The following is a 14,052-nucleotide window of genomic DNA, read 5'->3' as shown; positions in this document are numbered from 1 at the left end:
AGCTGCTACACTTCAGATAATTCCCTGATCAGATGTTACCACCAGATTTTATTTGTAAAGGAAAGAAGCTGAAACAGGTAAAATTGAACAAGTGGAACTTTATAAACCCTGTGGATTGCTGTGTCTATGTGGCTGAGTGGCTTCCAATCTAACTCCACTCCCTCCCCATTCCCTTGGTTTCCCATCAATAGCAGTTCCTCCAGGGAACATGCCCCCTAGTACTCCAGTTCCCCTGATCATTTTATGCTAGCCATGGAAAAAAGTGTTTTGATATTTCATTTTTGTACAGCTGTAATTAAGGTATTTTAGTTTTCCAAAAATTTAAAATTCTAAATTAGGTAGTCCTGTGGTAGGCTGTAGTCCTGAAAGCCAAATAAGTCCCAGGTACAAAGGTGTTTGTTTTGAATATTTCACCTGTATGGCCTTTTATGCTCTGGCCTCAGTGCGGTACAATGTATCATGAAGACAAGCATACAGAGGAATTCTTATGCATTTTAAGAACATCTTTATAACTGATTTAAATATCCTCTAGCTGTATTTAACATCCCCTGAATTTGGCTTATCATCTGAAGAAGAACGTTGCATCATGTCAAGAAAAGTCTGTAAACACATTTAAAATATTATTTATATATACATAAGCAGAGTCATAGATTTACAGAGATAAGGGAGTCACTAAGTCTTCCCACAGTAGAGTTATGATGTGTTGTGATCCATAAGAAAAACAGCAACCACCTTCACATATTTACATGGAAAATAAAGCCAATTAGTAGTTAAAATGTCCATTTCCAGATTCACATGTTGTAAACTGATAAATCCTTTCTCCTAATATCCAGTATCAATAAACAAACCAAAAAATTGTAACCTTCCATTTTAATTAAACAATAAATCTGTAATGTGTATGTTGATAGTTTAATAATGTGCAAGCATTAAAGAATACATGAACGTGCACTGAAAAAAGGACAAGCTATTAACATGAAGATCAAGAGATGGAAAATCATGGTGGTACTTACCACTGTGAAATTCATGACCTTCAAAATCCATATTGTCATTGCTAAGTTAACAATCATGGTAACCAACAGCAGAAGGACAAAGAAGTATAAGCACCTCTTTCGCCATCCATAAATTCCCACTGGATAAAGTTGCGGATTTTCAATCCTTGGCAGGCTGTTCTGCTGTGTTGCCAGTATATATTGTTCTCGTGTCATCTGCGTGGGGGGGGGGGGGGGGGGGGAGACAAAAAAAGTAAGAAATGAAAAATTGTCATTTGATAGATTTTATTCTATGAAGATTATCTGAATAGGTTTCCAGAATCATCATATTACAGCCACTGAACTGTGTTAAAGAAAAAAAATTCATTGAGCCAAATTCAACCATACCAATTTGTTTGAGCTAGGCTTTTAGTACCCTTGGTATGATTTTTACCTATTTGCTGCTCCATGATATGAAGCATTCTTTTTCTTCTTCTTATCATGGATTATAAAGTGACTAATAGAGGAACAGATGTGATTATAACTAAGTCAGGCTACAAGTTTCAATAGTATATGGAAAACTAGGAGAAAAAAAATGTAGAAAAGAAAATAGACCATATGTGCTTGTCTCAAATACAGTTTTATTGGCTTCTTCATATATGAGCAGGTCACAGAAAGTAATTTTTGAAAGGTAAGTCATTCATATATTTAATATGAAAGGAGAAAAAATAGTGTCATACTTTGGTTTAGGACAAAATTTTACAAGTGAAATTCTCTGTTTTATTATGTATGCAGATGGTTAAATAAATCATCTTCTTACATATATTGTATCCCATAGAAAAGCATACATTATAACAGGGATCAGCAACATTTGGCATGAGGCCTGTCAGGGCCATCCAACTCGGTAAAGGAACCCTGCCTCCATCCAAATGAACACTCATACATCTGGATGATGTTCCATGCTCTCGGTCAGAGACTGAAAATTCTACTCACAGTGGGCAGTTAAAAAGTTTTCTTTTTTTCCCTTATCTTTTTACTGGTTTGTACAATATGACTAGTTATTGACATTGCAGTAACACCTACAGGCTCCAGGCAGGATTGGGCATTGTGCATATAGACAGACAGACATGCAGTCATTATGAGGGAAGAGTTACAAGAAAAGAGGGAAATGGGAAGGGGTGTGAGCAGGTATTCCCCATACTTATCTTGTGAAATACCAAGAGGATCAATCATTTCTTATTTTAGGAATAGAAAGGTAAAAGAAAAAAGTTAACTGTGCCCACTGTACTTCAGCCATCTGTGCCATGTCAACAGAATGTTGCGGGATGTAGTAAAAAAGCCTCTTTCACTTTAAAGCTCAGTGATCATGTGCAAATGTAACATCGATGGACCCCAATCGTCATTGGGGAGGATTGAACCTGGAACCTGTGAAGCTAAATGCATGAGCTTCTACTGCATGAGCTAAAAGCCATATGCCTCTTAGCTAAGGCTGTAGAACAGACTCATTAATCTATAAGTGGTCTCAGTGCCATTAGATGGGACAGAACACCACACCGAGGAGGTGTATGGGTTACATACTTTCCCTAGCTGAGGAAGCATGTCCCAACTTCAGAAACTTCCCAGATGAAATCCCGGATGAGCCCCCACTTATAACGCCAACAGACTCTGGTCACCAGTGGGCAGGATTGAACCTGGGACCTCAGATCTGGACCATATGGCTGTTAGCCAAGGCTTTGGGGAGCAGACTCATTACTCTCAGGAGGCGTGTGGGTTACGCAAAGACCATACTTTAAACCTTTATAAGGCTACCATATCAAATGGATTGTTGTCACCAGGCTACCAAAAGGGATAGTCTTTAGATCTCATATGTCTCAAGGGTCAAGGGTCTATTACAAATCAACGAGGTGTCAGAGCAGTTCATGTAAGGGTTACCACACCTCCACCCCCAAAAACCCTCTACCAATGATAGCAAAAAAAAAAAAAAAAAGTATTTCCCAGTATAACCTGCCCTACCAAGGAATGTCTATCATTTTTACTGCCAGTCTGAGTGGTTTTGATTCTTCATGACTATATAAAAGGGAAAATGCAAAGACATGGTCAACAAAACCAGATAATTTACTTAGCTCAAGCAGCAGACTGGACATAAAAATATTACAAAAGAAATTTTGTATTAGAATACCTTTAGTCTACATTTTAGACTGTTCTCAACATATGCCAATTTAGGAAATTAACTGAGAATGTCAGGGCACAGGCATTCACTACATTAACTTCTAATCTTTTGGTATTTAGGAAAAATTGTTTTAATAAATGTAGAAGTAAATACAGATATGTTCTTCCATTTTTACATCCTCTATTTTTTTTCCTGTCATTTATGTTCCTATTCAATGTTCAAACTTGCCTCCCTTTCAACATAAAAAGGCCTCCATTATTATATGATTTAAAATTAAATGAAGGCAATTTATTTTTGTTTTCCAAAAATACTATTTCTAATGTGACCATAAAATTATGACTTTGAACTTTACAGGAATAAAAAAATTAAGCCATTGAGTAAATGTGTATGTAGATCCATCCACCCAACCCATAACAATACACATCAGAGAAAATTACCAATTTTACATTTAAAAACAATGGTTTATTTCCTGGTAAAAATAATAGGGCAACTTTTAAGATATCTTATGAGTAAAGATGGTAAACTGATCCAAACAAAAGTAAGAACCAATGTATATCTGCTTGAAGGATCAAACAAAGTCTCAAATTTCACTAGGAAGTCTGTTCTCATGAGTTCAAGACCAAACCCATTTGGATAAGCAGCTGAATAAGTGGATACTTATCCAACTCAAAACACTGAGGTTTGCCCATCACTTCTTATGAGCAGAGATATTAATTGTGTGACATTACAATCCCAACTTCTTCCTCCAGCATTGTGAAATGCAGAGACTCCAATGGTGACTTGGAATTGGATTCACTTTGTGAACCTGTTACGGAGAAGTTTGGTCAGTGGTCCTGTCTTTTCTTTAACTCCTATTCTTTCACAGTTGCTTTAAGTTCTTTACTTCCAAATCACTTTAAAATGTATGTATCACAGCAGTGAACATTAGAAGGCATATATAGAATTGTAATAAAACAGGTAAGGGACAGAATTATGCATGTTATAAAGTGATCTGAAAAACATAAGTCTCACAATCAGGGGGGATTGAGAGGATTTTTGTTTTGCTTTGTTTTTTTTTTTTGTTTGTTTTTGTTTTTTTTAAAGAGCACAGAAGGCTACCCTTTGCCCCTTGGTCTTAATTACATGATTGTTTCTTGTAGTCAGACTTCACCAACAGGGTTTCTTTCAACTAAACACACTTCTCTCAACTTCTAGAGAGCTTTCTAGTGCAGGTTAGCTCAGAGGCCTCAAAGCATGCTCCCCTTATGCCCTGGCAGAATGACATAATTTACCACAGCTGTCGCCAGCCATATTTTCTTGACAGTCCATGAACTGAGGCAGCTGCAGTTTTTCCCTTCTTAATAGATTAGTTAACCCTATTCTTTCCAGCTGCTGAATTCCTGTATATTTGCCCAGTCATAATCATAACAATTTCTGAATAGTTCTTGAATTATTTGGGTACATTCTGCCCATCCCTCACTCTTTACCTTGTGACCTACAAATATATTATCACAATAGAGCTAGGTTAAAAGACTTAAGGTTGTAAAGTGAAGCTCTCAAAAATTAGGCAATGTTGGAACTCAGGTTGCCCATAAAACCTTAATTTGGCCTCCTTGTGTATATGCATTATAACAGTCATTAATTACATTATCACATCCTCTCCCCCTCCCACCTCCAAGTCAGGATTCCTGCCTCATTCAGATCATAGGATGGACAGATTTCAGTATATGTTTTTATTTTTATCATTTCAAACGAGAAAGGGTTTTTTGTGGGGTTTATTTTTTGGGAGAGCGGGGGGGGGGAGATAGGGAAGGGAGGGAGATGGATTTATGTATTGATCATTCAAGACTCCTACCTTTTTGACCCAAAATATCATGAGAAGAGCTCACAGTCTCAGCACAGTTGAAACAGAGTCTGTGTTTGACCCCAAGCCTGTACTAAAAACTTGTCCAGATCCTGATTCAAAAACCTCCTCTTCCTTGGCTCTGCACCGTAACATAATACTTTGATATTCCTTTGGCATCTTTTATGCCTCTAAAAGGAATATTTCAATTACAGCTAGTTGGAAATCTTCCATTGAAATGATTTTTGACAGAAAATGCACTTTCCACAAAAATCAAATTTTGGCTTGCTGCCAAGGACAGCAAACTTAGAAATGCCTTACCTAACAGACCATCTTCAGAAGGCTTAACGTAGATCCTGATCCTGCAAGCTGATAAACGCAGGTAGACTTTACCATCTTGCCGAGTCCCACTAATCTCACTGGGGCTCTGCACAGGCCCAAGGGTGCCTCACTGATTCAATTGTAGGATTGGGGTGTAGACTCAATTCTTCCAAGCAGTAGGGTGACCAGATAGCAACAGTGAAAAAATGGGATGGGGTGGGGAGGTAACAGACGCCCATACAAGAAAAAATCCCAAAAAACAGGAACTGTCCCTATAAAAACGGGACAGGTCACCCTGCCAAGAAGGGATTTTGTTTTTATTTCTCCGCTGAGACCCAATGAACATTAATGGTGTCATAAAGATAATTAAATATATTAGGGCAGTGTTCTATGAAATGGTCAATAGAATTGTAATATAAGCAATCTGATTAATTTTGGACACAAAAAAAATCAGAAGGCCATCTGTGGATACATTATAATGAATGAAAAGGATATTGAAGGAGATTTTGGGATTCAAATTAACAATAGAATAGGTTGTACTATTCTGTTACTACAAAGATGGCAAATCAATTCATAAAGTGCATCAAAGGGTGTATTATAATAAACAGGGCTGTGCAGTGATTTTTTTAATAATCGCAACTAATTGCAAGATTAAAATAGTTGTAACTAATCGCAGTCTTAATTGAACTGAAACACCACCACCACCACTTAAATTTATTATAAATATCTTTGGATGTTTTTCTACATTTTCAAATATATTGATTTCAATTACAACAGAATAAAAAGTCTACAGTGCTCACTTTATATTATTTTATTACAAATATTTGCACTGTAAAAAGAAACAAAAAATAGTATTTTTGAATTCACCTCAAAATGTAGTGTAATCTTTATATTGTTAAAGTGCAACTTGTGTTTTAAAAAAAAAGTAACTGCACTCAAAAACAAAAAACAATGTAAAACTTCAGAGCCTACAAGTTGAAACAGGAAGGAACATACGAATGTTTAGCATACCTGATACAAATGTCTTGCAACACCAGCTACAACTGTGCCATCTAAACGCCTGTTCCCACTTTCAGGTAACATCATAAACAAGAAGTGGACACCATTATCTCCAGTAAATGTAAACAAACGTCTTAGTGATTGGCTGAACAAGAAGTAGGACCGAGTGGACTTGTACGAGGAGAATTGAAAAATACTATTTCTTTTGTTTATCTTTTAAAACAAACCACAGAGTGCTCAGATTCTTTGAAGAGGCCTTTTTGTTGTTTTAAAGAACAGGAGGGGACAGGAACAAAAAGGAAAATATTTTAAATGCAATACCCTGTGACGTGGGGATGAGATCCCTGTACTTGGGCTCCTGATTCTGCAGCTGGCAGTGTGAAGCTCACACTATGGTAGTGGGGGCCAGTCACCACAGAAGACCCATTAAGACAATACATAGCCCTCCACAGCAAAATTTTGGCAGCTCAGCTGCTGCTTCCTGTTTCATCCAGCCTTCCCTCCACTTATGGCTGATGATGATTACTGCTGGGACAGGGACTTTCTCTGCTACTCTAGTTGTTCCCTCCACTCCACAGCTCTGAGTGCAGGCAGCTGGGAGTGAGGGAAGTAGAGAAGGAGAGATTGGGAGAACGAGACAGAGACAGACTCTTCCAAAAAGAATATTCCTGCAGCCTAGTTGAAGATGCACTGAACTACAAACCAGCAGCCCATGAGCTCTCCTTTCAACTTTTCCAGTGACTATTAAATTAATATATACCTTTCCTGCTCCAAATTAACAACCAAGGTCTCATACTCCTACCTTATCTGTTAGTGAATGACAATTTGTCTCCCCTAAAGTCCCTGAGAGCAAAAGGGAGCAGAGTTCAGGTTGGTGTAGAAACCACAACTATTTCCAGACTTAAGATTTTGAGATACTAGTACAATGACCTTATTTTCTGACTATCAAGCTTTTTAAAACTTTACCTTCAGATGTTCTGACATTTAAACCTGTGTGCATTTCTTTTTTATAAACTACAAAATTAGTGTTTTTGTTGAATAGGTTTTTATTTAAAACTTTAATTCTATCAAAGTTACTTTATTTTTTTAAAAGGAGGAATTTTAGAGATTTTGAACTTTTAATGACAAGAACTAAGTTTAGACATATCCTCGACGTAGGTGGAAAAATATACCTATATAATCACTTTTAATATCCGCAAGAGAAGGATTTGTTGATTCAGTGTGACCATTTTGTGCCAACTCAGTATTTTGGTTTTACTTTTTTGTCTAGTGGAGCAGTCGTAATATTAATGGGTATCATTACAGAATTCCATTGTAGTACATTTACTAAATGTCTAATAGTTTGCAGAGTATTTACTGTGTCTTCCAAAAATCACTAGCTAGCTTTATTTACTCTTTTAGGCCTCATGCAGGATCATCAATATCTTTAACACACATGTTAGCTTCAAAATGTTTACTTTAAACCACAAAATTTTTTAAAATCCAATATCAAGTAAAAATCTATTTCCACACCCATATTTTTCTACATTCACAAGCTGTGAAAATTCAGAACCTAATCTTGCAAATCAAATAAATATGCCTCTTACCCCTACAGAGATAATAAAATAGATATGCAAAAATTGAGTGTGTTTTGCTACCTGTATTATTAGGATTTTAACAAAACACAGCACACCGCTTACAGATCTTGAGCATTTAAGATTTAATCTTAATAACCTTTAAGTAATCTTTTGATATTCAAGCACTGAATGAAAAATGTTATAAAGGAATAAAAAGCATATATAAAATATGACATTAGTCAGACCAAACAATGATTTAGGCTGACAAGGGACCTCCAAGCAATCAGGTGACCTGTAATGGAACAGATTTTTGTGTGGTGTTTTCTGCCAAAGCAGACAATGAACCAAGAGGAGAAAATATAGCTACTAAGATGAAAGTGCCCACATCGGCATTTAGTGTGAAAGAGAAAAGCAAAAACAATCTGCTCTTAACCAGCCATAGCAGCTCAGCAGAACTCTTTCAGGACATTAGACAGGTAATTTACCAGAACCAGCTGGCTTTCCTCACTCACCCGGACCGTAACATGCCCTCTAGCCAGGCAGCCCAGGCTGTGGGCACCTCTTTTTTTGTGTGTGACATGCCAGCAAGTTACTTGCTCTTTTTCCAATTTGTGCAACATGTGACATTAAAAAAAACCTGACAGATTAAATATTACTTTAGGTCTTCTTTACAGTCTTTAGCTGGCAATCTACAATGTGTAGTGTAACGTGTGTCACATACAGCAGTAGATGCTGCATAGGAACAACAATAATTTCTTACGCTGAAGACTCTAAAGCATATATATATGTATATATACATTCTAAACAGTCTGAAATCATTATACCTCAGATAAGATCAAAAATGAAAAGGGTTTTTTGGTGGGGTGGGTTATATGAAAAGAATTATTAATGGTATAATCAGTGGCTAGCCTTACTTTTGCATCTCTTGTAAAAGGCTTTACACCAACATAAATGAATTCACTCAGAAAGATTTTAAATGACAAACAGTTATATGCAAAGCTCTTGCTATCACTTCCAGTTTGCGCAGCGCATTCTAACTTATGTTTCCTTTGTCACCCAAGGGCTTAGACTTCTCTAAGTGACTTCTAGAATGTTAATATAAATTTCTGGTAATCAGGATCACAATGCTGGCCAATGATTCCATCACCTATGACAGAACAGGCAGTTCTAGATTGAGAGGGTAGTGAATATTGCTTTCTTAAACAATTAAACGCTGGAAGGGAAAATAGCTTCCCTTGGTATCATCAAAAACAGACTAACTACAAATTTTATATTAAATATAAAGACTAACTAGACCTAAGCACAAGGGAATTGGTATTAATATTCTGTTGGTAAGAATAAAAAAAGTGTTAGCTCATGCATGCCCTGTCCTTATTTAAATTATATTATCAATATAGAAAAACACTTACTTGCAGCAGGTTAATGGCCTGATATTACGCCTTACTATAGGGCATAGATTTTAGTACTGAGCGTAATCCCCATTGTGGATTATTTAAAATGCTCAAATATTTAAAATCAAAATTATTCTTTATTAGTGGCAATGTTTACTTTTTCATTGCACTCGGTTTGGAAATGAAATTGGACTTCACTGTTTAACTTTGATTATAGCAATTTTCTAAGCAGTTGCATTTTCTCAGTCCTGTGCACTACCATAATGCTTTTGTACTGTCTGCCTGAAACAATGAAGAGCTGTGAACTACCTTAGGCCAAATTCCTGCCCCACTGCATAGTGCAAATGCCCCACTGCATAGTGGAAACAGGCTGAGACCTAGGGTGTTCTTCTGAGGCTATGGTAGAAGGGATCCTTCTCCCCATGCAATTCCTTGCCAACAGACATCTGCTAGGGTAGCCTTCTTGACACTTGTGTCTCTACTACAAGGTGGTGCAGGGGGGAGAGTTCAGTGGATTAACCTAGCAGAGGATTTACCACTCTTCCCCAAATCCCCATTGTGCAATGGGACAGAGACTGCTCTTCCACATAAGCTCTGCAAATCCTGCTCCACACACTGTAGTGTATGGCATGATCTCTGCTACATGAGAGACCCACATAGGTGCAATAGAGGGAATTGCGTGTGAACTGCTTCCCTTTCTGGGACTTCTGGGAAGTTTAAATGGGCTCTTTCCCATATACTTCAAGATTTGCAAGCACTGGCAGCAACTTGGTGAAATCTTCTGACTAGTTACCTCCTAGACAATGTGCCAAAGGTTGGATCTCCTATGAATAATGAAATCCTATATCCTCTATCTAATCTCTCTGAGAGCCACTTCATTCTTGAGAGCCACAGTCTCTTTCCTATTCTAAGTCCAGGTAGCCAGGTTTGGCAGATGAGAGCTTGTCAAGGTTCATGTGGGGACCTGCATGAAAAACCTCCTAAGCTTATCTTTACTAGCTTAGGTCAAAACTTCCCCAAGGTACAAAATATTCCACCCGTTGTCCTTGGATCGGCCACTACCACCACCAAACTAATACTAGTTACTGGGGAAGAGCTGTTTGGACGCGTCTTTCCCCCCAAAATACTTCCCAAAACCTTGCACCCCCTTTCCTGGGAAATGTTGGATAAAAAGCCTCACCAATTTGCATAGGTGACCACAGACCCAAACCCTTGGATCTGAGAACAATGAAAAAGCATTCAGTTTTCTTACAAGAAGACTTTTAATAAAAATAGAAGTAAATAGAAATAAAGAAATCTCCCCTGTAAAATTAGGATGGTAGATATCTTACAGGGTAATTAGATTCAAAAACAGAGAACCACTCTAGGCAAAACCTTAAGTTACAAAAAAGATACAGACAGAAATAGTTATTCTATTCAGCACAATTCTTTTCTCAGCCATTTAAAGAAATCATAATCTAACACATACCTAACTAGATTACTTACTAAAAGTTCTAAGACTCCATTCCTGGTCTATCCCCGGCAGAAACCAGCATAAGACAGACACACAGACCCTTTGTTTCTCTCCCTCCTCCCAGCTTTTGAAAGCATCTTGTCTCCTCATTGGTCATTTTGGTCAGGTGCCAGCGAGGTTACCTTTAGCTTCTTAACCCTTTACAGGTGAGAGGAGCTTTCCCCTGGCCAGGAGGGATTTCAAAGGGGTTTACCCTTCCCTTTATATTTATGACAGAGCTCTACAAGGGTTGAAGAGGAAGAATCCCTCAGTCTGCAGTAGACTTTGCCATATTTGCATCTTTGGACTGTGAGGGCAACACCAAGTAGAGGTGGATAACAGATACCTCCCTGGACTGGCCCATGTTCTGCTGGACAGAGAAACTTCACAAAGCCTCTGTTCTGACAGATGGTGCATGCACACTCCCCAAAATCACTCCTCTCTCTCACTATGCATCTGCTGCTTCTAGTATCTGAGGGTCCTGCAGCGAATATGGAGACCATACTCCTGACGTTTTCCCAACAGTTGACCAGTGCGTATATATTTCAGAATTACTTTTTTTCTTCATATCAACCTCGTAGCAGTCTAATTCTCTTATTCACACCAGTAAGCAAGTGAATTTCTTAATATTTTGGAATTATTCAGGCACATAAACATCCCCACAAAACAGTAGGGTGTCCAAGTGTTATTTTAGAAAATAGATAACATTGCAAGTGTGTTTAAATATGCAAGCAAATCAATGCATGCTTGTGAAAAATCAGGAAGCAAAACAAAATAAATATGAAAATCCTGAATTTTTCAGAGCTCATGGGTTTTTCTTTTAATAATTTAAGGGGAAAATGACATTAACTCAGAGCGTAATTGTTCTCCTTCATATCCTCCTTAAATTTCTCCTTTGCCATGAAGCTTACAGTAAACTTGACCACTGCCTTTCATATTGACCAATATTGTCTCATTGTTTCCTGTTACTCCCCCATTGAGAGTATGTAGAGGTCAGGCTAAAAGCTAGAATGTGAAGGTGAAAGGCTACGTAATTCCCAAGCCTGCAGTTCAAGGAAACAAGTCTAAGTCCCAAATGAAACTCAACAGAATGAATGGGCCCAAAACAAAGGCGATGTATCTCCTTCTGCAAACCCTGAAAGGACCAAATTCTCCTTTTGTTGCTTGTCTCATACTCAAATTGTAAGCTCTTCAGCGGAGGGGCAATCATTTTATTGTGTTTGAGCATTTAGCACAATGGGGTCCATGTCCAGGTGCTATGGAATACAAACAACAACTTAAGTGGTCTTAAAACTTTCCTCTGGCTCGAGCAATTCAACAATTAATTGTAGTGGAATTCCCTATTTTAAAGGGAGGGAATATCTGTGCAACCAGTCAATTATTTCAGGCCAATTTAATTTTTAAAGTGAATCTACTATACCTACTAGGGAAAAAGGCATTTCAAAATTGACTCGTATCAGAGTAGTGAAAAAATTAAATATCATGACACTATTGGGGGAGGGATAGCTCAGCAGTTTGAGCATTGGCCTGCTAAACCCAGGGTTAAGAGTTCAATCCTTGAGGGGGCCATTTAGGGATCTGGGGTAAAAATTGGGATTGAGCAGGGGGTTGGAATAGATGACCTCCTAAGGTCCCTTCCAACCCTGATAGTCTATTGAAGTCAATGGTTGCTTTGCCACTGATTTTCATGGGGACAGATTTCATGACAAGTGTGTGCATTTGGAGAATTTGGTCCTTTCAGGGTTTGCAGAAGGAGTTACATCGCCTTTGTTTTGGGCCCATTCATTCTATTGAGTTTCATTTGGGACTTAAACTTGTTTCCTTGAACTGCAGGCTTGGGAATTACGTAGCCTTTCACCTTCACATTCTAGCTTTTAGCCTGACCTCTACATTTCCTGAACCCTGAAAGCTGTGTTCTGCCAAAGAGCTTCAGTTAGGAGGCCAGATGAATAATGAAAACATAATTTGTTTTTCAAGTTCCCAGAAGACCTTTAGAACAAATAGGAAAGGATGCACTATAATTTCTCTCTCATACGATGGCTTTTCTATTTACCAGCAACATTGGCCTGGAGAGTCACTGATTTAGGGGAATTCTCAGTCAAAAAGCTATACATGCAATTTTTCAGTTTAAAGCAGTTCTCAGGCTTTTGTCAAACAAAATGTTATCTTATTTATCAAAATTTCCTGTGACCTTCTTTCTGCCCTAAACCTCACCACATATCAGATAAGCAGTTATGTACATTACTTGTGTTCTGAGCTTATTTTATCATTGTTTCTATCTGGAAAGGAGAGCAAGAAAATTTTACCAAAATATTCTATAGGAGCTGCTTTGTTCCATTGTTTTCTTAAAAATTAAAACAGAAAAGTGAGTATGTTGCTTGAATCTGTGCTGATGGATGTCTTTAGCTTGTTTGCACTCCTTAACTATGGCTATTGGGTCAGGGGTTCCAGATGTCAGTGCAATGTTCCTTAAGTACCAGTAGCAGGAGCTGATGGAAGCCAGCCATGGGGATGAGGAATAGCTCTTTCATGGCTGAGCAATAACTCTAACTTCATGGGTTTCCCCTTTCCTGCATTCTTCCCGTGCTCCAGCTAGGGGTGGGAAGGTTGGGTGAGATTATATACGTAATTTAGATTTTAAAATGTGTCCATATCGGTGGACAAATACATGTTGATTAATAAGACACATCAGTTAGGACTCACAATATAAAATCTTCTCCAGCTCACCCCAAAGCAGGGTACTCCCCCCACCCTCCCCCCCCCCAAAAAAAAGTCTGGATCTCAGTCCTCTCCACCTGCAAAAGTGGAGGGACTGATATCACTCTCTAAGCAGAAGTGAGAAAAGCAATTCATGGGCCTTGAATTGCTTTTCTCACTTCTGCTTAGAAACCAGGATCATCCCCTATAGTCCTGGAATACCCCAAACTCCTTTTTAAAAAAATCACAAGGGATGCAAGTATGTAAGGAATGCAAGACTGGAATTCAAGATCCCACCTAAAAGACAGTATACTCAGTTGATTGGATAATTTACATGTTTGGAAGTTGAATAATTGAAATGCATCTGACTTTTCTTCGCCACAGAAAAATACTTTTGACATCAGTGTCAACTGGACTTAAGTCAGCATGTCGCTTGTGATGGTGCAATTTGCTTGGCTTTATGTTGTCAATTAGAATTCCACTTTCCTGCTAAGTCGATGCAATTAGATTACTACAGAGACTTTATTACAGCCACAGGCAGGACAGCAGATGAGGTATACAATTTTCTCCCTGTGATGCCAGCACTACTAAATAGTTATTGGAACAACTGTCTATAAGAGAGGACAATAAATGCTT

The 14,052-nt window shown here is 38.1% G+C and overlaps 1 protein-coding gene across 6 annotated transcripts in view; it reads right to left on the bottom strand.

Moving 5' to 3' along the window:
- Positions 1-14,052, bottom strand: part of SGCZ (sarcoglycan zeta) — an 838,252-nt gene that overhangs the window by 380,228 nt on the left and 443,972 nt on the right. For all 6 annotated transcript variants that reach the window (XR_012158659.1, XM_073341950.1, XM_073341949.1 and 3 more), the window contains one exon: positions 1,011-1,205. Coding sequence is in view for 5 of the 6 variants with exons in the window: in XM_073341950.1 (XP_073198051.1) it covers positions 1,011-1,205 (195 nt within the window). In the remaining variant the exon portion in view is untranslated. The remainder of the gene's footprint in view (positions 1-1,010; positions 1,206-14,052) is intronic.

The sequence above is a fragment of the Lepidochelys kempii genome, chromosome 4 (assembly GCF_965140265.1).
Source record: "Lepidochelys kempii isolate rLepKem1 chromosome 4, rLepKem1.hap2, whole genome shotgun sequence".
Lineage (NCBI taxonomy): Eukaryota > Metazoa > Chordata > Testudines > Cheloniidae > Lepidochelys > Lepidochelys kempii.
Note: the sequence above shows the minus strand (reverse complement) of the source record. Positions and strands in the feature narration are given on the sequence as shown.